Below are 24491 nucleotides of genomic sequence, written 5' to 3' on the forward strand. Positions count from 1 at the left end.
TTTATTCTAAATTAAATTACAAGGTACAGTCAAAAGTGTGAATCTAATCCAGTGACACATTTTTTGTTTTATAAAAAGAACAAAAAAATACATTTCCCAGCATCCAGCGCGCCAGACATGTTTGGCCCTTCACACGATCCTTACAAGTGTCACATGATGATCATGGGAAGCTGAGGAAGAATAACAGTGTCCAGTGAGACAGCCACAACTGAAATTAATGAAATAAATCAGCGGAAGTCAGGGCACCGAGCTACCGGGGGCCACTATGGCCAATATCACGAAGAAAGTGTCGTGGTCCAGCCGGGCCGACGAGTCCGGGGCCACGGCGGAGGGAACCCCGCTGCTGAACGGCTCCGAGCAGCCCCGACCCTCCAGACAGGTACCGCTGTAGCATGTTAGCTTAGCCACCCTGACGTCTGTTAGTCCCAAACAGTGATGTAAAGTAACTAAGTACATTTACTCAAGTAGCCTACTGTACTTAAGTGCAATGATGAAGTACTTGTACTTTACTTTAGTATTGCCTTTATTTGCTACGTTGTACTACAAGGTATTCAAAGGTTAATAGTGTACTTTTACTCAACGACATTTATTAATACCTTTTTGTTACTTTACAGATTTGGATTAATGATGTGAAATATAATCAACATTTAAATCAGACTTTAGTTACACCTGGAGTAAATCCACAAGCTACCCTGCAGTATACAAAGTCATTCAAACTAGCTGAACCTTTACCAGCTTTGATAACACTGTAATGATCAATCATTATAAAACATATATATTATTCTGAAATGGCCCAATCTGCAGAATGAGTATTTTTACTTTTGCTTCTTTAAGTATAATATATATCTACATTTACTTGAGTAACATTTTGAATGCAGGACTTTTTCTGGTACTTCTTCCACCTCTGTGCCTAAAGTGTTCAGAAGATGCTGTGTCATGTTTTTATTAACCAATAAGGTTACACTGAGTCATGTTTCTAAATGCTGCATGGGATATGAATGCTTGTGAAGATTTTTGTATGGATTGTTGACATCTTTTTTGGTTGTGTTATGGTGTCTTTGCATTTCAGATGCAACAACGCGCTTTGTTTGCTGCATGAAAGTAATTAAGTTAGTGTTAGTTCAATAATTTACAACATGCTGCTTGTAATTCGATTGTTATCTAGGGGAAATAATCAGATTATTAAGAGTTTTGAAAGGCTAGTCCTTTCATTATATTGAGAAGCTAGTGACTTATCTTTATTACTAGGTTACGTACAATTAAAATAGGCAGTCTGGCAGCTTCGTATAAGGACACAGTTATCGAGAATAATAACTTAACCTCATGTCAGTCATTACTTTAGAAAGGATGATGATTGTTACATTTCCTGAATTGGAGTAAGAAAGTCCATTCTCAAAGTAATAAAATCAGTGTTCACATAATTGCAGGTAATCTGAGCCTGTTATGGATACTGTTTATATCCAGTATACGTTTTATTTTAGTATGTTAGTGTGAACAGAATAACAGTCTCAAACTGACAGTGTCACTAACTAGTAGACCTGCTATATTTAGACTAAATAACGTCCTCTCTGTCCACCTAATATGGAGAATCCTACTTCCTTTTCCCTCTCCGTGTCACCAGGATTACTCATTTCCTTTAGGATTCAAGGTGGAAGTTTTAACAAAATGTACTTTATTGTATCTTATCTGGATATCCAACATGTTAAAGCATCAGCTTGAAAATGGCTACACAATATCCCTATATATATATATATATATATATATATATATATATTTGTATATATATATATATATATATATTTGTGTTGGTATCTGTCGTGTCTATAGCTGTCGAGAGACGGTATATTTCAGGTAGGCAGACTGAGCACGGTGGATTTGGAGGAGGAGATGACGTCTGAAGAGGTAAAGCCCGAGAACGACGTCGAACTATTTCTCTCTGTGTCTGTCACTCCTCTATCGATATCACCTCATGTAGACTGCTACCGCCATTTCTTCTAGACTTCCTTAGTGTAGTTAGTTAACCCTCTGTAATTATAAAAACTCTACTTTATTGTCTTAAAATCATTAAAAACAGCATCTAGCACCGTTTACAGTTGACTTAATGTGAGTGTGAATGATGATGTGGGTGCATTTCATGTTTCTCAGTAGCTCCCTGCTTAATATGGCCTTCTATGGGAACTCTTGACACACAAGTGACCTGTAATAAGGATGTTTGACTCATCCAGTGTGTGTAAGAACACGTGTTTGGAAACTGTCTGAAGGTTTCCACTGTGATGCATCGCAAATGATGAACTGAGGCAGGCCTTGTGCTAAACACTGGCCGCCTGACCATTCTGTTTTTAGTTTTCAGAAACTGATTGATCCCACACACTTAAAAAAACAAAACAGATTGAGTAACACACCATTTATTCAATACAGATAATATGTTTTGAATTAGCATATCTTAGTCAGGTTTTACTTGGTGACCTTTACTGAACTTTTACATCAATGGGTTGCACAACAAATGCAGCCAAGTCCTTTTAGGCTACAAAAGAAAAGCAAAAATGGTTTTATGTTATTTTACTTGTATAGCTCAGTTCAATCAAGCATCGAAAATCTCCCCAGAAATACAAAGAAAACACACAATAAGCTATTTAAATTCAGCATAGCAGATGCAGCTTGGAGTGACACGTCGCTACAGGATTATACATCCGACGCTTGAAGCTACTTTTCCGTCTCTAAGCTTGACAGGACATCCATTTCCTCCTGTGACAGAAACCATCAGATTCAGATCTGTTCTCACTGCCTGATGGGAATGTGATGCCATGCATTTGACTTGCACGTCTTTCGTTTGCCGCAAATAAAAGCTTTTGTCTGTAGTCTGTTTATGCACATGTGTTGCGTAGTTGCTTTATTCGCTGCTGATTGTGCGACCGACGCTCACTTCAAATAGCATCCACATGTGGAATAGATTAGACTTTTTATTTGACTGTAGTTGGCTTGCTTGCATCTTCGATTATGAATGCTCCTGTATCTGTTAGATGAAGTCTGTAAAACATGTCCTCTCTCCGGTAGTGATCTTTGAGAGTAATAGACGTTTGTATGTGTCGTTTCAAATGCTTGTGTGTTGCATCCGAATGTTTATTCCTCCCATTCCTCCAGTCCCTCTTGATTCAGAGGTTAGAAGTCAGTTTCAGTTTGGTGATTTCGGTTTTTTTCTCTGTTTCTCCTGCAGGAATCTCTGAGAGGGCGGCCTAAAGAGATCCCTCATAATGAGAAGCTGCTGTCACTTAAATTTGAGGTAAAAATGCCAACTCAATGCTGATTGTTATTATATAATCCCTGCATTAGATTGTTTTAATTAAAGCATCATGTGTATATGGGATGTACACGTTTCATGTTTTGATGTCACCTTGTTGGAGTTAAGAAATAGATGAAGAATACAAATAGTTGAATGTAACACGTATATAAAATGCCATTCAGGTTTTGAAACGTTAAAAACATGTTAGGCTAACAGGGCAATAATCCTCTTAAGCAGGCAGGAAGCTAACAGCTGTTGATACATTCAGCTTTGCATTAACATATCTATGGTTTACTATGAACTTGCTGATCTAAAAATGTAAATGAGGTATTTGTGAATTTTTTTAAATCTGTGTTTATCATAAAGTATTGCAAAATAGAAGAAAACATTGCTTTTGTTGATTTTAAATATTGATTTTGTATTGATTTGCTGTGTTGTGCACGTGTGTGTGTGTGTGTGTGTGTGTGTGTGTGTGTGTGTGTGTGTGTGTGTGTGTGTGTGTGTGTGTGTGTGTGTGTGTGTGTGTGTGTGTGTGTGTGTGTGTGTGTGTGTGTGTGTGTGTGTGTGTGTGTGTGTGTGTGTGTGTGTGTGTGTGTGTGTGTGTGTGTTATTCCAGAGTCTGGACTATGATAACATTGAGAACCAGCTGTTTCTGGAGGAGGAGAGGAGGATGAGTTACATGGTGAGTAGAGAAGGAAACATCTGGATGTTTGTTATCCAACCTTGCATGTCCTTAACCCTTCTCTTGCATTTCAGGTCAAAAGTGACCGAATGACTTTTATTTTAATCATAAATATTGTGTTTTTCATCCAATTGCCTCAATACCTTCTGTTATCCTCCACACTAGGCCTCTGAACATATACACTTGATGGTCACCACTTGCATTGAATTTTGAGTGATTTATTCAACATAGAAATTGACCGCCATAGAAAATGAATGGGTTTGAGTGTATTATGTTCATCCTGCAGATGGAAAACATCTACACACACACACACACACACACACACACACACACACACACACACACACACACACACACACACACACACACACACACACACACACACACACACACACACACACACACACACACACACACACACACACACACACACACACACACACACACACACACACACACGTTACAGGAACTTCTCCCTTTCTCGCGCTGTATGATACAATGTATCACACCTTCTCACAGGTGCGAGCTCTGTGCCCCTCGAGAAACACAAACGTCTCACTTTCTCGTGCTAAATGCGCCTCCCTTACTGGCTCTCAAGCAGTTATATTTGTGCCTTGCTCACATTTGACTCATTGACACAATGAGCAGGCGACCGATTAGGCGATTTTCTGTACGAGGGGCTCTGGACACATTTTTGAACCAGATGAAGAGGAGATGGAGGAAGATGTCTCAGAAATGGAAGACAACAGCGATCCAGACTATGAGCCTACAACAGACCAGAAAGAGGCCCCTGGGGGAGAGGCCCCTGAGGGAGAGGCCCCTGAGGGAGAGGAGGGAGAGGCCCCTGAGATAGAGGCCCCTGAGGGAGAGGAGCCTGAGCTGACATTCCACAATTTTGCATTGCCAACTATGTACGTGAACACACGTGAACACACACACACACACATGTTCTGTTATGGTATATTTCTCTTTCAATAAATGTTCATTGAAGAAAACAGTATCAGTGTCTTATTTTATATTCATCACAGTGAATGCTGAACTTGATGGGCCCACCGGTGGGTCCGGACCATGACATGAAACACTGGCTTGCTTGTATCAAATCAATACATCCCATACATCATTGGAACGGGAAGAATCTCAGCTACAACACTAACTAAATAATTTCCATCTCTAGTAAACACAGCCTACATGGCAAGCATATCTATAATATACAGTAATGTAAAATAAGCACTATCTTTGAACTTATTGCCAAAAAGAATATGAAATTCAGCCCTGGTGTCATTCTGTCTGTCATCCCTTGATTCTACTTGCTTTGACTGTTCAAATGAGATGTCAACCATCAAAATTGGATAAGGGGTTCTAGAGATATCACTGTGCAAAACACACCGGTCAATTTTGACCGAAAATAGCATGGGAAGAGCTAAGAGAAGGGTTAATAAACAAGGACCATGCATAAAAACACATTGGGAAGATATTATTTATGCCAGATAAAGCTCCTATCTAATTTCCATCTTCTGTTCTTATATTGTAACAAAGGTGACTTTATATAGTCACCTTGACATGTCTTCTTGGTCGAATGCACTTCTTGTAAGTCGCTTTGGATAAAAGCGTCAGCTAAATGCAATGTAATGTCAATGTGTGTGAATTCATGCATTTCCCTTATTTTGAATAACTCTCTAACTTCTCCTCTGGTGATGGTTTTATCTCCTCTCTGTTCTTGTATTTTTTTTCCAGGGTTTCCGCTGTCTGGAGATCAGTCGCTGGGTGGTTTGTGGTCTGATCGGCTTCCTGACCGGCCTCATCGCCTGCTTTATCGACATCGCGGTGGAGGAACTTGCTGGGATCAAATACCGAGTGGTCAAAGAGAGTATCCTTTGTGCAAGATAATCAGAACAACTTGTTAAGCCCCTGTCACACTGTCCCGAAATTGACACCCGATGGACACACGATAAAGGAAATGTTCAAATTCGGCTCTGATCGTAACAACATCGGGCCATTCGTGAGGGCATCTAAGCCATCGTATGACCGCCGGTGGAGTTTCTCAGGCTCCGGCGGCAACTTCGTGAGCGACAACTTCGTAAGGCACTCGTGAGGGCATCTTGTCAAATCGAGTCATCTTCGTGTTATCATCGGTGCCATCGGGCATTCGCCGGCACCGGTGATAACAACATGCCCTCACGATGGCCTTACGATGGCAAAATGTACACACAAATTCAACACGAAAATTAACCTTCGCAAGGTCCTTCGGCAATTTTTTGGCATGTCAAAGATTTTGCCACCGCTCACGAAGTTGCTGCCGGAGCCTGAGAAACTCCACCGGCGGTCACACGAAGGCTTAAGATGCCCTCACGAATGGCCCGATGTTGCTACGATCACAGCCGAATTTGAACATTTCCTTTATCGTGTGTCCATCGGGTTGTTTTATTGCACAACAAAATCATGTAAACATATTATGTAACCCAATTTGTGTTCTGTGAAACTGAAAAGGATATAATATATTATTTTGACGGCGAGTTGACAGGAAGTTGTTGTTGCTATGGAAACAATATTACGGAGAAAACTTAATATCTTCTACATATAAAGACGGATAAAGTAAAGAACAAAGTCTGAAGATATCAGTACAGTATCATAGTACTGTAACATAATTGTTTTTGTTACTTTCATTGCAGTTGTATGTCTTAAATGTAATGTAAATGTTGCCTTCGTGTGTGGTTCAGGGCCATCTTTGTGCGAAATTCACAATTCCATATTCGTGTGTCCATCGGGTGTGAACTTCGGGACGGTGTGACACGGGCTTTACAGGCACAAGTACAATAGGCTAGGCAAGGCAAGTTTATTTATATAGCACTTTTCTGTACACGACAATTCAAAGTGCTTTACAGTACAGAGAAACAGTGACTGAAAGAATATATAATCATTTGGTATTGCACTGTTTTATATATATATTAAGGCTGCATAATTAATCAAAATGTTATCGAACATGGACTAGTGCAATGCCCAAATCACAGTAAGCTGCAATATTTGGTCAAGGCAAAAATGAAAAAATACCTGAATGAAGTATTGTTGGGCTGCATTTACTTACATTTTTCATTACTACACATATTTTATACCAATTCTACTTCAACCATATTCAATGTAAATACTGCTATATTTTTCTATGTTATTATAGTTTTCTTAAAATAGTTTCTATCTGTGTTTTAATTGCTGTTTTACTTTTATGTATGCACCACCTAGTCAAATTCCTCGTATGTGTACCCGGTAATAAACCTGTTTCTGATTCTGATTCTGACATCCTTGTTTGGTTCAGACCCTCTCAAGAAAATCCCTGTGTTCCCCCCAGAGGGAGCTTCTCTCCCACACACTCCCAATCCCCCCCCCCTGCTCCATTGGACTCCTTTGTTTACTTATGTAGCATAATAACATCACTTTGTAACATTCACGCACTGTTGGCTAGCGCTTCAACACATTGTATGTGGTTTTCCTTGACCTCTGACCCCTCACAGACATAGAGAAGTTCACAGAGGTTGGCGGCCTGTCGATCTCCCTCATCCTCTGGGCCGTCCTCAACTCCGCCATCGTCATGATGGGGGCCATCCTCGTTGCATTTTTCGAGGTAAGACTCGAGGAGATGTGTTTTTAGTAACCTTAATGATTTTAGTCGGCTTCCGCTTTGTGCTTTTGATTGTTCCTTGAGAATAATGTCTGACTGACACAACATTCACATGGAAGTGCAAGTGAAAACTAATTAGGGAACAGCCTGTACCAGTTTTTGTTAGTAATAGTGAAAATCAGTACATCTGAATGTGCTTCCTTTATTCTCCCATTCAGGTTCACCACAGTCAGCTGAGATTTAATTAAGCAACATTAGGTTTCTTCATGCAAGCAGACTGATTACACATTTGTTTCAGTCTTGCTTTTCCCCCCAAACAGTCTGCTTTCAATTCCATTTCATAACCATTGAGACATTTCATTCAACACAAAGAAACACCAACACTCCTCACACCCTTATATGTTACTCACGTAATCATAAATACTGTAGGTTTCTATATTTTAATATAACTCTCCCTTTTGTCTCATGCAGCCCATCGCAGCAGGAAGTGGGATCCCTCAGATAAAATGTTACCTCAATGGAGTCAAGATTCCTAGGGTGGTACGACTCAAGGTAAAGACACACACACACACACACACACACACACACACACACACACACACACACACACACACACACACACACACACACACACACACACACACACACACACACACACACACACACACACACACACACACACACACACACACACACACACACACACACACACACACACACACACACACACACACATCTCAATGGATGGTTTTGGAAGGAGTTTCTTATCTGTAACATGTTTTGTTTTCCCCCAACAGACCCTGGTGGTGAAAGTGTGCGGTGTTATCTGTTCAGTGGTTGGCGGTCTTGCTGTCGGAAAGGTAAACAAATATTATCCCTCACTGTTTGTTTCAAAATGCTGTCGTGAAGTTAAGTATCAAGTCTAGAACTGTAAACAAAGCTAAGACTAAAAGATGCCATTTTTTTTTTACAAACAATACAATTATGTTTTGCATTTTTGGAGTTGGAAAATTTGAGTTTTTCAAGATCATTTCTCGTTAAATTGACTGCCTGCCATGAATTCTCTTTCATACCTGTCCTCTTGTTTACCCACAATCCTTCAGGAAGGACCCATGATTCACTCTGGTGCTGTTGTAGCGGCAGGAGTCTCACAGGGCAGGAGCACCTCTTTAAAGAGAGACTTCAAGGTCAGTGTGTGTGTCTGTGTGTGTCTGTGTGTGTCTCAGGCTATTAAACACATGGAAGTATATTCAATTACGCCTATATGTTTTCTTTTAATTTGAAATACTTTGTTCCTAACACTCCCTGTATTCTGTCTTACTGAAGATCCTTTATACCTTTCAATCATTTAAATATGATTGTTCTTCATTCAAGCATGCTTTTGTACTACTGACATGTTTTTAACTGTACGTGGATAGGGTGTGTTTGTAGTTAAACTAATGTATAACGAGTAATACGTGTGTGTTTGTAGATCTTTGAATACTTCCGGAGAGACACTGAGAAAAGAGACTTTGTTTCTGCTGGAGCTGCTGCCGGTGTTTCAGCTGCTTTTGGAGCTCCAGTCGGTAAAAACAACATCACTAAAGCACCCTGCATACGTATGTGTTTTCATATTTATCTGCCTGAATGTGCAGGCAGTTTAGCTGCTACAAAGACACCAGACCAAGCCGTGTGGCTGCATGCCCAGACTAAAGACAGACACACCTGTAAGGGAACTTGTGTGGGACAGGACTATTCAATCTAATTTAATGTAATTCAATGCAGTTCAAATTAAAGACTTTATTGGCTTTATTGATTCAGAGTGATTTATGAGGCCAAAGCATCAAAGTACAAGTCGATCCAATATTGGTTCAAACAATAGACCAAAACAGTGTGTAATTATTATACACAAGAGTTTAAATATATAACATAAAAACCTATTAACTGTATCTGTATTAAAAAGTGTTATGTTGGTGTGTGCGGATGTTAAGGGGAGGATGAGGGGGTATGCTACAGCTTTGTTTTGATAAATGAATACATTCAAAATGTCCTAGAAGGTGGTAAAAAAAACTTAAATCCAATTTGCAACTGCCTGCTGGAGCCGATAATGATGGATAATATAAAACTTTTTGTATTGTGTGCAGTCAAAAGACATCGATAAACAAAGACGTGATTGTTTTGACAGTTAATTTTGAGTGCAGGATGTTGTCTTGTCCTTTTTCAGTCGGTACCATCAGATCTTTAGCAAACATGGTCACAGCTGCTAGCTACAGACTTCAGGAAGATAGTTGACTCATAATTGACAAGTTTAGAATTCAAATAAAAACTTAAATTTACGAGAGGAAGTTTATCCCCCCCCCCCCCGCTGCTTGAAACGCCTCCATTAGAGTCCTTTGTTTACTTCAGGAACATAGTGGGTGTTTCTCAATGTCGAGGAAGGCTCCTCCAGAGCCACTATTTCAAGGATGCTACGTCATCGAGTCCCGCCGAAGGACTGTTCCAATGTCTAATTCTACCGAGGCCGGCGTCCTTTGTTGCGGGAAATTTCGAGGCTGCACATGTGTATTCTCCGCGGTCTTAAAATCCCCACAATGCTTTGCGCACGGACCAATTTCCAAATCTTTGGCGGAAATCGCGCTCCATTTAAGGCGGGTCCTCGCATATGACGCACACCTGTTCCACCATTCTTCGTTTTCCGAGGCTAGGAAGGATTCTTGCCTCGCTTCTGAAGGACCTGACTCGGAGGGACTTGTCCTACCAAGGAAGCGTCCTCGACATTGAGAAACACCCACTGACTTCACTTCTATTGGCTAGCGCTCCAACACAGTGTACGTGATAGGCTAAGGGGCGGGACAACTTTAAATTGTTGACCAATCACAACAGAGCCGGCCAGCTTACCAATCAGAGCAGACTGGGCTCTAGTGTCAGACAGAGGGTGAAAAGAGGTGCTGCAGCACAGGCAGTATGAGGAAAAGAAAGAGCTTTTTGAACATTGAAGCATGGAGACATGTCCCAGTAGAGACACTAAAACTGATATGAACCTGAAAATGAGCAGAATATGGCCCCTTTAAATGTATTAAGTGAACACTGCAGAAACCCTGACATCATTAGTCGTGACGGTAAAGCAGTAGAGTAAAAGCTTCCTTGTACATATAGACTTTTCTCATCAGTAGTCTGGAAATGCTTCACATACCACGTCAGTAATGTATTACAGTCGTGTGAACAGAGTTCTTCCATATTAACTCATGTGAACCCTGTAAATATGTTACTGCGCTTATCAGTCAATGTGGAGGATGCCGTGTGATTGTCAGCTAGCTTGGGATGCTCACTCCTCTTCAGACATGGCGTCCGGGGATCAAAGGAATCATTTAGCAACATCACGCCGTGTTTCCTGACTGAGATTCTGTTTCTGACAGGCGGCGTCCTGTTCTCTCTGGAGGAGGGAGCTTCTTTCTGGAACCAGATGCTGACCTGGAGGATAGTAAGTCCACTGTACACCATAGTACACCCTGTGATAAAACTCCTTATCATGTTATGTTGTCAAGTAAATTAAATCAAGAGGTTTGTATACAGAATTCATTTAAGATTCAAAGGTTGTATTGTTACATGCATAATGGCTACACTGTAGTTGTTGGCAATGAACAGTTTGAGGCTCTTCAAAAAGTACAATATACCTAAGACATAAATAAGGATAGTGCAATACAAATAGTTCAAGTAAAATAACAATAGGAATGTTGTTGAGATTTAAAATCCCCAACATTTTTGATTTATTTTTGATTTTCAATATTTCTTTTATTTTTAACATAAGATGATACAATATAAATACCTGAACCAGATTTTTTTTTTTCTACTTCATTAACCACGTGCTTGCCTCTTTCTTAGTAAGTACATTTCTCCTGTGTGGGACGGATAAAGGATATTTGATACAAATTAAATCTCAAACTGAGATTGTCAGATTTAGGGACCATTGATTTCAACGACAAATTAAGACAAAATATACAAACAATTACCAAAAAAAAACCTGCTGACAAATACATAAAACGAGCAGCTGCAGTCATTACCTTGTGTGCATTTACCAAATGTAAGTACTTATTCTGTTATACGTGTTATAACACTAATAATTATAACACTCAACCATTCACCTTTCATGCATAGTGCTATTGGGACCAGTCCCTAACCAACCCATCAAGAGTACCTTAACAATAACATAGTGATCCCTCTTGGTAAAATAAAGGAAGACAAAACTAATAAATACGATAAAATATAAACACCTATTAAATAAATAAAATAATAAGAAACTGAAATTAAAACCCACATTTATTATAAGAAGAATAAAAACGAAATCATCTATAAGAATAATAAAGATCAAATTATTAAAAGGGAATCTCGCTAAGAAAGTCGTAAAATAACACCTATAAAACAATAACCAAATATTAAAGAATAAAATACAATTTTTAAAGGGAGGTTGTTGCTAATAAAAAGTAATTAAAAAAGATAGCCTATAGAGAGGTGAAGTCACGCCCACCTACACTGAACAAAAATATAAATGCAACACTTTTGTTTTTGCTCCCATTTTTCATGAGCTGAACTCAAAGATCTAAAACATTTTCTATATACACAAAATAACCATTTCTCTCAAATATTGTTCACTAGCTCTAGGCGCTGTAGTACATATGCCGGGCCCGTAAGTGGTGCTGTACTTCCGCCACAAATTACACCAAAAGCAGCGAAGAAGACCCCAGAGCATGGGCATAGAGTGGCGAAGTCACGCCCATCTACTTCCGCCCCATGGGACCTTATTTCTGAAAAATAATGTATTGAAGTCAATGGAGAGAGAAAACGTATCTTTCGATCCCGTTTGAATTGTGCCATGAATTACACTTATGATGTTTGTCAATCTTAAAAAATCATTTCCATGTCAAAAAAGTCACAGTTTGTCTTAAAACTGTTGAAATATAAGACTATGAAAAATACACAACTAGAAAGACTACAAATCCCAGAGTCGCGTACATTACCGTTACACATTACACTCGTGTTACTCACCGACACCTTGTAAAGCCGGTCCCGCATGCTGGCTCTTACGGAACCGACTAACTCCCCTTGTGTGTATCTACAGCTCTCAACACGCCCAGACTTGGAATGATTTTCACCTCTTTTAATACTTTCCGCCTCGTTCTGAAAGAAAGAAGTGAAATGTGCTAACGTGACGGCCATCTTGGTGTTGGTGACGTGTGGGAGACCAGAGATGGAGTTCATTGAGCGCTTCACACAAAAAAATGTGTTACTTCACAGTTTTACGACACATTTACATTTTTTTTACTTGCAAAATTATCTTTTAAATTGACAAACATCATGTGTGTAATTCGTGGCACAATTCAAACGGGATCAAAAGATAATCTTTCTCTCTCCATTGGAAGGGGAGGGACTTCGCCTCTCTATAGCAGAATGGTTTTCAGTGTCCGAATCATGCCTAACAATCCCCCCCCCCCCCCCCCCCCCCCCGTCTCTTCTCTCCCCTGCAGTTCTTCGCCTCCATGATCTCCACCTTCACCCTGAACTTCTTCCTCAGTATCTACGACAAAAAACCAGGAGACCTCTCCAACCCGGGTCTCATCAACTTCGGGCGCTTTGAGAGCGATGTGAGAAACCAACACTTCATATTTGGTTACTGCCTCACCTTTATGTTGTTTGTTAGTCTGTGTAAAGTAAACAATGACATGATGTGTTTGTATTCCTTTTTCAGAGTGTGGCCTATAACCTCTATGAGATTCCCCTGTTCATCGCTATGGGAGCTTTTGGTAAAAATATCTTTATCTTCCAGGGAATACTTGACTCTTTTATAATATATTCAATAATAATAATAATAGTATATTCATAATAGAGCTGCAACAATTAGTCAATTGACGGAAAAATATTAAGAGCTTGCAGCATCTTAGATATGGACATTTCTTAATTTCACTGTATTTATTTTTAAATATTAAACTATATAAAATATATTTGGCTACGTGGGGTAGGTAAGTTTCAGAAACCGGCTCGAGATACACTTGTTGTTATATTCCATGGAATGCTCTTAACATCCCGATAGCAATGAATATCTTAAGTGCTTTGACAAAAAATCCATTAAAAAATGTCATCTGTAGAAGCCGTAATACTGTAAAAAGTACAACCTACCTGCCTGTCAGCCTTCCATCGGGGCACAAACTTATCTCGTGCCCTCATTGGTCATGTGCGCGTTCGTGTGTGTTGGAGGAGGGGCTCTGTAAGGAAGTGGCAGATTTTCTCCGGTTGTGTATTTTCAAATTCTAGCGATCTCGAGCCGGTTTCTCAAACTTACCTACCCCACCTTTAAATACATGACTTGGATTTTCACAAACTGGGATGGACATTTTTCTCTAAGTTTTGACCTTTTATAGATCAATCAATGAATGGATTAATTTAAAATAATAAAAATACTGATTATTCTACTAATATACTAATACTTGGTTCAGTTAATGTTTGAAATTCTGACGGCAGTGTTTATATTCCCTGTGCAGGTGGATTGTTAGGCGCTCTGTTCAACAAACTGAACTACTGGCTGACCATCTTCAGGATCAGGTAAGGTCTATAAAAGGCTTAAAAAATTGCACGTCACAAATGTACGTGAAAAGGTTGCCACACAGGGTCAGGTGACATATCAAAAATAGCTTTGTGTGTTTCGTGTGCCAAGAAACACACGGTAGCATTAAGGTGGGGTGCGAGATGACGAAGCTTCCCTAGAATTTAATGAAGGGTTGTGTACATTCTCTGAATGTCAACATGTTGTCATCGAGGAGATTTAAAATAGAGAACAGGTGTAATCACTGTTGGACCGGGTGGCTCTGGGTAAAGGTTATTATGCAGCAAGAACTCTGTGGTACATAGATATGGTAATGTTGAGTCGGTTACGGTTATACATTTTTATATTTATACATGTGTGTCTGAAAACAGGCTGTCACCTAAGTGATCATAAGGATTACGTTTGGATATGTGTCGCATCGCGTCACAATACCTGGAATCCACTTGGCGTCTTTAGAGCTTTGTTCCAGTCACTACGCTTTATTGCACCGTGGATTTCCTCCAGTCTCAGGAAAGTTCACGCTGATGCTCAACAAACAACAACATGTCCGTTTCTAGTTAATTCAAGTGGTGATTTGGTTAAAACGTCATTTACAGTGTTGAATTGTCCCTAAAGGAATAATAAAGTATGTCTTCTGCTATGATTAATTATCCTTTTTCTGTTGATCTGGCGTCCCCTGTGGACAAAAGGCTGTTTCCATGAGCACCAACACGTTTGTGATGCAGGTTTTTAATTAAAAAACTGATATATTTCATAAACTCACCGTCAGATAACTGTTTACTCGACAAACTCCAGATATTTAATAATAGGATTTTATTTATTGCCAGTTTTCAGACCAAAGTAATTAATTTTTAAAGTTGACTTAAATTGACTTGCATACTCAAAACTTAACAGTAGTAATACAATTCCGTTTAAAAAAATAATAATATAGGCTTTTTTGTTAATGTTACCTAGATTTGAATACAAATAACTTTGGAAATGTATATATTTGTGGCTATTTAAGATTAGTAACTGCAATAGTATTACTAATGTATAATCATATATGGATTTAAAACAGCTTATTGCAATGTATTTCATCAATAAAGTATATTACATGCTAGTTTAGGACAACATTCGATGAGAATCTGACCAGCACAATAAAATATTAACTGTAAAAAACAACACATTGAGGATAACTTTTTTTGAAATAGCCAATCTTCTTGCTGATAGTCTTGTTTGTTTATGTAAGTCATATAACATTAGAATTATATTGAGACAGTTTCATTACCTGTTCAAAACTACCTTGCGTGTAATTGTGTTTCAGGTATGTTCATCGGCCGTGTTTACAAGTGATGGAGGCCATGTTGGTTGCCGCAGTAACTGCGGCCGTGTCGTTTACCATGATCTACTTCTCCAATGACTGTCAGCCTCTGGGGGCCGAGAACAAAGAGAAGTACCCACTGCAGGTACACACACACACACACACACACACACACACACACACACACACACACACACACACTCACACTCACACTCACACTCACACTCACACTCACACTCACACTCACACTCTCACACACACTGCAACAAGATTCACCTTTGTCATAAACTGTCACAGTTACGTGGTGTCACAAGCGCTGTCAGTTATCAAGACAGATTTAAAAGTGTATGAGCATGATTGAGCACATTACACCGACCCGAGTGCAGGTTCAGATAAGATAAAGCCTCTCGCAGAGAACCTTAATGCTTCCTGTTTATTTAACCAGAGAGCTGTTTCACTTCATTACGCTTTGATGTATGTCCTAAGAACAAAGGATCCAAGTAGAGGACACCATTTTGACGATCATGTTCCCCAGAGGATGAATAGTTCTGACTCTGGTGAAACCCTGACTTTTACTTTTGTGACAATCGTGGTTTCCTTGAAATGTCTCAACTATTGGAGGGATGTCAATGGAATTTGTTGCAGAGGCAAACAATCAGCCGATCCTTGTTTTGTTTGTTTTGTTTGTGTGTGTGTGTGTGTGTGTGTGTGTGTGTGTGTGTGTGTGTGTGTGTGTGTGTGTGTGTGTGTGTGTGTGTGTGTGTGTGTGTGTGTGTGTGTGTGTGTGTGTGTGTGTGTGTGTGTGTGTGTGTGTGTGTGTGTGTGTGTGTGTGTGTGTGTGTGTGTGTGTGTGTGTGTGTGTGTGTGTGTGTGTGTGTGTGTGTGTGTGTGTGTGTGTGTGTGTGTGTGTGTGTGTGTGTGTGTGTGCGTGCGTGCGTGCGTGCGCGCGCGCGCGCGCGCGCGCGCGTGCGTGAACAAATGGTTTCTGTGTTGAACCAAAGCTACTCACGCTACAGATCAGGTCTGTGCTGTGTATTTCAACATCAGACATGGAGACACAACTCCATGGTCTTGCTAAGAGAGGAGACTGTTTCAATTGTTCCCAATGGACACAATTATACAGATAAGCAAAGCTCTTTCAGACTCACAATCATTCAAAAATATTTCACTTATAATTCATTGTCGAAAATGTATTAATGTATAAATGTCTACATACCAGGTGTAATGTCTACATTCTCCATGTGATTAATTCATACAATAATATATTTTTTCAAGTAGATTATTTTGTCACAAATGCTTTTTCAAAGAGCGCAGATTATTTTGGGATAGGTTCTATTTTTCTGGTCTTTTTACATTTTTAATTACGGCTTCAACCCATCATGTTTGGGCAGAACAGACAACTGGTACTTCATCTGAATCAGTATTCACGGACATGTATCCCACCCATGCTGTAGTGTGGTTTTTTGGCATCCTCACCTTTTTATTAGACATATTGGGGAGAGAGGAAATATTTTGAAAGAGATAGGAGTGGCTCGTGACGAAGAAAACATAAACAACTCTGGACCGCTGCTCCATGACGGCACCAAATGAGGTTTACATACCTTCACTGATCCTAATCTGTCGTGTTAGACAGCATAGTTAAATCACTAAATCACACAGCGACAGGAAGGAAGGAAGTCTCTTCTTGTCTCCTCTTTTTTATCCAGCTCTTATCAATCTCTCTCTCTCTCTCTCTCTCTCTCTCTCTCACAGTTGTTCTGTGCAGATGGAGAGTACAACTCCATGGCAACAATCTTCTTCAACACTCCTGAGATAAGCGTCCGCAGCCTCTTCCACACACAAGCAGGTGAAAAGCTGCTAAAAATAACTCTGTACAAACATCTGGCCCAGTGTTTCCTTCTTTCTATTATTTTGCACATTGTGGAAACGGGATTTTAATGAATAAAGCCCAGTACTACCAATCCGACCTCCACACTCTCTTCCTTACCACTTCCTCTCCGTTTGAGCGTTTCCGTGGAGGGTCTGACATATTGAGTGACCTTCAGAGCCATCTTACAGGCAGAGGAAGTTATTAAACACTCCCAACAGGAAGTTATTAATCCCTACAGGAAGTCTACATTGGTCCGACTCAACCAGCTGCCCTTACTGACCACGTGCAACGCTACTTGTGTCCGTCATTAAACACACTATGTAATAATAGTACTAATAATACTTATACATATTATGGCACCTTTCACAGAAATACAATTCACAAAGTGTTTCACAAAAAAAGGAAATAAATGTACAAATAGTTCAATGCAAATGTATCGTAGTAAATTGTGAAGAATAAGATAGACCATTAAAATTGTCCGCCAGATGTAAACAAGATGAGGTTTACATTGTGTTCTTGTTTTTTTTACTAAAAGTACTTAATATCAAATATACCTACACGTGTCTACTGTCTAGTCTAAAATGTTGGACTTTTTAGACTAGACTGGAGAGGGAGCCTAGACAGGCGTTATAAGAGGTGGGATTTAAATATGGTCAGTGTGTGAAACAGATGTGTTGAACTTCTGTCTCCATTAAAGGGACCTACAATCCGTTGACCCTGGGTTTGTTCACCATCACTTATTTCTTCCTGGCGTGTTGGACGTACGGCCTGGCGGTGTCTGCGGGGGTCTTCATCCCCGCTCTGCTGATAGGAGCCGCCTGGGGGAGACTGTTCGGCATCCTGCTGGCCTCCATCACCCCCAATGGCTCGGTGAGTGCACTTTTATCATTCTTCACTCTGTGGGAAGACAAGAAGACGATCCAATTCAGTTCCCATAAAGAAAGAGAACCACATTATGGTTACATTGAAGTCTCAATACTTTACTTTAAAGGTCACCTATTATGCAAAACCCACATTTTCTGATCCATTTCTATAAAAACCTGTCTGAAAATGAGCTGATCAGATTTTGGCCACTTTATGATGTCATAACGTTTTTGTGGCTTGTGTAACCATTAGCCAATCACCAACCAAGGTACCCCCCCCCCCCCCCCTTATCACCTGAATCTCCTCCTAGAGCACCATTGTGTTCTTTTAAGCAAATGTCTCTCAGAGGGGCGTGGGGAGGGCCTCCTTATTTTCATCTAAAGTCACAGACAGAGAATCAGCACTTTGGAAACAGGGCTGAAACAGAGGGGATTATGGGTAATGCTACAATGATCTGTTGTTCACTTCAGAGACATGTTTTGTATATATCTGAGACCTGAATAGGGGGCCTTTAATTACATGGTTTCTCAAACGTAATAACTCCTGATGCCAGTTCTGGTATTTGGTCCAACCTATAAATGACTGATGTTGCTTTTTTCCGGTATTTATTAGTATAACAACTATATCAATACTCGAGATGCTTTGAACTATTATTTCCTGTGTGTTTTGTTAGATCTGGGCGGACCCTGGTAAATATGCTCTGATTGGAGCCGCAGCTCAGTTAGGTGAGTAACCTGAACTGGAAATAAGAAATGGACTGCATTAAGACGACCAATCACAGTGACACATCTGCAGCCTGCGGAGAGCTATCCATACTCTGGAGTCTGTTTTTTAAATAATCCATATAACTACATCTCCTCTTCCCAGGTGGCGTAGTGAGGATGACTCTCAGTTTGACCGTCATCATGGTGGAGGCGACAGGAAACGTTACGTACGGTCTTCCCATCATGCTCGTCCTCATGACTGCCAAGATAGTAGGGGACTATTTTGTGGAGGTGAGTTTAGACTTAGAACTGTGCAATCAAATGATGCAATAAAATCTGCACATTGTACTCAAATATATAACAATAGTGCAGTGAATTGCACAGTTAAGAGGGTTTTAGCAGCTGATGGAGCAATAAGTCCACTGTCTCTTTTCGGATGTGTAATATATAATTTGTAAGTCAATAATATTTCTGTTTATCAATTTGATACTGCTTAAGTTTGTACAATATCGTAATTCTCTTGTTTCATTATTATTATTTTTATTTTTAGTATTATTGTTTCACACGTTCGAAATAAATCAAATCAAATCTCTTCCTGCTCCAGGGTCTGTATGATATCCACATCAAGCTGCAGAGCGTCCCCTTCCTGCACTGGGACGCTCCCGCCACCTCCCATTGGTTAACAGCCAGGTGAGTCCCTCTCTGAGACACTGACTGAACGATTGCAGGGTTTCATTCATCTAGTTAGGAAGATCAGCTAAGTTACTCTACCACAGGACTTTTAAGTATGAAATCCACTCACTGTGTATATCGGTCGTTTAATTGAAAAAGCAGATACTTAATAATAATAATAAAAATAATAATAATGCATTACATTTTTTATTAGAGCGCTTTTACAGGTGCTCAAAGCGCTTTACACATTACACATATTAGACATGTAATTACATTACCCACAGGAGCAAATGCACGTATAGTGTCTTGCCCAAGGACACAACGGCCTCACGCAGTGGCGGCCGAGGCGGGATTCGAACTGGAGTTTACCAACGCCCCTTGATCTGATGACCAACGCACTGCGCCAAAACCGCCCCCAATTAATTAATTAACCATTTCTGTGTGAAAAGAGTCGCACACTTCTCATGTTAAACTATATAAGTGTAAGACTGGCAGATTTAAGTACTGGATCTCTACATCACACCACCTACGCACCGCTCTCACACCTTTCATTCATTATAGGGGAAGCAACTTCTCATTATAAGAAAAATATTATACATCTACCTTGGGGATTTCATTCAATTGCCTTTCAACTGTTTTTAAGCTCAATAAGCACATTTGCGTTCCCTGAATGATTGTTAAAATATATTCCATTCAAATACACTATAGTCTACTATTTATCATTTTTCTCACTTGCTCCTTTTTCCATGTTCTCATTCCTCTCCCTCCCCCTCCCTCTTCCTCCCCCACACACAGAGAGGTGATGAGTGCCCCGGTCACCTGTCTGAACAGGATAGAGAAAGTGGGGACCATCGTGGACATCCTTAGCAACACGTCCACCAATCACAACGGCTTCCCGGTCGTCATGCAGGGCGCTGATAGTGACGAGGTAATGCATGAAGGCTTTGTTTTCTTTTAAATAGTGCAATTATCTTAGCAGGATCCATCGATGGTGAAATGCATCTACGTGGACTGACTTTTCACCGTCATTGTTCAGGCCTTTTTTAGAGCAAATCACAGCTACCCCTTTAAAGTATCAGCAGTAAATGTTGTTGTCTCTCTTAAGATGCTAGTTCTTTCCAACAATCAGCAGTTGTGCAGAGACATCTTTGAGAAAAATGCAGAAATACCAGCACCTACTGTAGCAACTGATATACCAGAAATGCAGTGCAGACATAAGACCATGTTTGAGGAAGTAATGTCTGCAGCTCTTTCCCACTTCCTCGTCATATCGAATCCAATGTTGAATAGAAAAGATCAAAGTACCCACTCTCAAGAGGCTGAGAGAAGACACACTGGAAACAAAGTAGATAATCGCCACAAAAAGTATTATTAGTTTTTGAGGAATTCTATCGCAGTACTTTCGGGATGACTAGTTTTAGACTGTTAATACTGTACCAGAGAGTTTGAGCTTCAATCTGAATCGTTATATTTCTTTAACGACGCCTTTTGTTGTTGTTTACTCGCTTTCAGCCGTCGAAGCTCTGCGGCCTCATCCTCCGCTCTCAGCTCATCGTTCTTCTCAAGCACAAGGTAACATCAGAAACCCTTCATATATCACTGCCCTGAAATCAGCTTTAATATTAACCCTAATCTAAGTCAAAATATGTAGGTTTTTTTGTACATATATCATTATTATTTAAATAAATGTATTTCAATTAATGTTCGATTTATTAGTTATTTGTTTATATTTGCATATTTTTTTCTTTCACTTAAAAAGTAATTGCTTTTGGTTTAAAGGCATCTTTTTACACTGTGTGTAAAAAATAAGTAAGAATTCATATTTTCAAATTATTCATATAACTATTTTATCTGCTTTTTTATTTATTTTAATAATTTTTATTTTATTTTATTTTTTTATATTCATATTTCCATTCACGTCAAAAATACAAGTTCTTCACTGTTATGATGTTTTAAATCAGTGATTCTCAAATGGGGGTACGCGGACCCCTAGGGGTATGTTGGGGTACTGCAGGGGGTACGTGAGATAAAAAAAAAAGGTTAATTAAAAAAATAATCTTAGTAAAATTAAGTTAAATAGAAAACACAATTTTATATAAAACATTCCTAGAACCACCAAGGGGGTCCTCATATAAACATGTCAAATGTGTGTATTGTATTTATTGTTTTTCACAATAACATATTACTTAAATTTAAAAAAGTGTTGCGTTATTTTTTTTCATGCATAAAATGAAAATATCCTTAGTTTGTTGTAATGCATACCACGAAGGAGTTAATAAATCACACACTGAGGGAACATCACTATATTGTAATTATTTATATAGGCTTTTTCGATCAAAAATGTTCGGGGTCGGTCAGGGGGTATTTGGCTGAGAAAATGTTTCAAAGGGGGAAGACTACTGAACAAAGTTTGAGAAGCACTGTTAAATAGTGTGGCTCACAGTTCCTCCTGTGTCCCGGCAGGTGTTTGTGGAGCTGGCTCGCTCCCGGCTGACTCAGAGGAAGCTCCAGCTAAAGGACTTCAGGGACGCGTACCCCCGCTTCCCCCCCATCCAGAGCATCCACGTGTCCCAGGACGAGAGGGAGTGCATGATGGACCTCACCGAGTTCATGAACGCAACGCCTTACACTGTGCCACTGGTAACACACACACGATTTATGTAGATGTACATAATAAATGTGTCCTAAAATCCGGAAGTAAGCTGCGCTCGGGTTCCCTCGAGAAAAAAGCAATGGGATTTCTCCATAGGGTTTTGGAAAATAGCTCGAAATAAGATCTGTGGAAAACGAACCTGTTAGATAAATGCACGTTTTTGTTTTCGGATAACAAATAGATTTATGATTCGAAAATTATAAAAGTAGGGTAGACATGTGTATATTATCCGGCTGAACAAAACGTGCATTTATCTATCAGGTTCGTTTTCCACAGACCTTATTTCCAGCTATTTTCCAAAATCCTATGGAGAAATCCGAATTTTTTGTCGAGGGAACGCATGCACAGCTTACTTCTGGGTTTTAGGACGCGTCACTGCACCACTCTATGGCACAAGTTTCAAGGCTTTTATTGTCATGTAATTCTTAGGTCACAGGCTCCTCTGACAGTGCAACACAATAAAACAGATCAAATAGTACAAGTATATAAAATCAAAGAGAATATAATAGAAACAGTGCAGAATAGTCTATATACAGTAATTGGAATATTGATGATTGATGATTTGCAAACAGTTGAATGTTCAAAAAGTTCAGGTGTTTAATTCCCCATGGCCAATATTTATGTTTATATGAATACATAACATTTAAACTAAAATGAGACGTTGTGTTTGCAGGAAACTTCTCTTCCTCGTGTGTTTAAGCTGTTCAGAGCGCTGGGACTCAGACACCTGGTGGTAGCGGATGATGTGAACAGGGTAAGAGTGTGTGTTTGCGTGTGACTTAATGCATTGATTGATGTCATGATCACATTCGCGTTGCTGACAATTATTCTGACTTCACACATTTGGTTTTCAGGTGGTCGGTCTGGTGACTAGGAAAGATTTGGCCAGATATCACCTGGGTAGTCACGGACTGGAGGAGCTTCAGCTGGCCCAGACATAGTACTAACACACACACACACACACACACACACACACACACACACACACACACACACACACACACACACACACACACACACACACACACACACACACGGATCTATGAACTATGACCACCTGATGCCTCCTCAGCTGCTATGCAGGACACCATCCACGGCCGAGAGGTGTCCGTTACTTCCTGAAGCCGAAATGTTCACCATGAAAAAACACGTGAAGTGTTAAAAAAGACACACTTAAATGTAAAACTAGTGTAACAATTGGATAAAGAATAACAGCCCCTTATGAACGGATTCGCTCCGTTAATCCATTTGAAATGTTTTGCTTTCAACAGAATACGTTATCGTCTCTGAGACATTAAATGAACCCTAAGAACGGGAGCTTTGGTACCCTTGGTATTTTTTTCTTTCAGGTTTTTGCAAATAATGTGTAATGGACAGAAAAGAAAAACATTTTTGCCTTATCTGAGGATTTGTATTTCAATTATAGTATTCACAGACCTCTTTAACGACATTTTACGTACATGGGGAAGTTAAGTTAAAATCCCTCAGCTTCATTTAAAGACATGTCCCTCAGTGTGTCCTTTGTGTTGTTCTGATATCACTTCACATATCAATCAGTTATAACATTGATTATTTACATTTTTTGGATTGCTTTGAAAACATGATTTTGAGCAAGGGTTCATCGTATAATAACCGACCATTTACGGTCTTCTTTGGCGATGCAGGAAACGTTTTTATTTTCGGCTATTGTGTAGTTTTGCACTGAGCGAATGCTGTTATTTATTGTTAATGTATTTTAAGTGTGTGATTTGGGCTCACCTATGTCCAGTCACATATCCCAAGACACCTTTAATAAAACATAATGGTCACCTATTTATTTTGGAAACGTGTCATTGGAGAGAAACTAGAGATACAGATCTCTCCTTCTGTCAGCTTTACTGAGCATATATTTTGTACTACTGTCAGTGAAAACGGACTGAAACTCTTAGGTACCATCTTCTTTTTTCAGAAAACCTCAAAATGTTTGCTCTCTGTTCTACCACTGAAAAGAAAGTGTCACTCATGAACTCCAAATGAATGTAAACCGTTGTTTATCACATGACTTCTGTTTAAACCAATCAATTTACACAATAAAAAAACTCAGATTTAAAATTGTCAATTTGTAAATCCAACATGTTTTCAAATATCAGTGTTTTGTTTTCTGCTTCGGTTTTACCCTTAGATTTGGTCTCCTTTTGTTGTCTTTGTACAGTTCTAGATGTTAAAATATGGACTATGCTCAATTTCTTAACCACTGGATAAGCCTTTTGTGAATTAATAAAGTTGAAATCTATCTATTGTCA

The 24491-nt window shown here is 39.5% G+C and overlaps 1 protein-coding gene across 2 annotated transcripts; it reads left to right on the top strand.

Annotated features, from left to right (window-relative positions):
• The first annotated feature begins 147 nt into the window (after nucleotides 1–147).
• Nucleotides 148–24491, top strand: clcn7 (chloride channel 7). Of its 2 annotated transcripts, XM_034088880.2 has the most exons (25): nucleotides 148–379; nucleotides 1828–1902; nucleotides 3215–3280; nucleotides 3897–3962; nucleotides 5697–5829; nucleotides 7466–7575; nucleotides 8044–8124; nucleotides 8370–8432; nucleotides 8676–8759; nucleotides 9044–9137; nucleotides 10968–11032; nucleotides 13074–13190; nucleotides 13295–13349; nucleotides 14085–14145; nucleotides 15450–15591; nucleotides 17199–17292; nucleotides 18014–18186; nucleotides 18854–18905; nucleotides 19048–19175; nucleotides 19489–19574; nucleotides 20352–20484; nucleotides 21069–21128; nucleotides 22020–22196; nucleotides 22883–22963; nucleotides 23064–24491. In XM_034088880.2, the coding sequence occupies exons 1-25, from the start codon at nucleotides 266–268 to the stop codon at nucleotides 23148–23150; spliced, it is 2397 nt and encodes a 798-aa protein (XP_033944771.2). In that variant the 5' UTR covers nucleotides 148–265; the 3' UTR covers nucleotides 23151–24491. The 2 variants fall into 2 exon arrangements, with proteins under 2 accessions (XP_033944771.2, XP_033944772.2); XM_034088881.2 differs by lacking the exon at nucleotides 1828–1902.

Source organism: Pseudochaenichthys georgianus, chromosome 8, assembly GCF_902827115.2.
Source record: "Pseudochaenichthys georgianus chromosome 8, fPseGeo1.2, whole genome shotgun sequence".
In the NCBI taxonomy this organism is placed as follows: Eukaryota; Metazoa; Chordata; class Actinopteri; order Perciformes; family Channichthyidae; genus Pseudochaenichthys; species Pseudochaenichthys georgianus.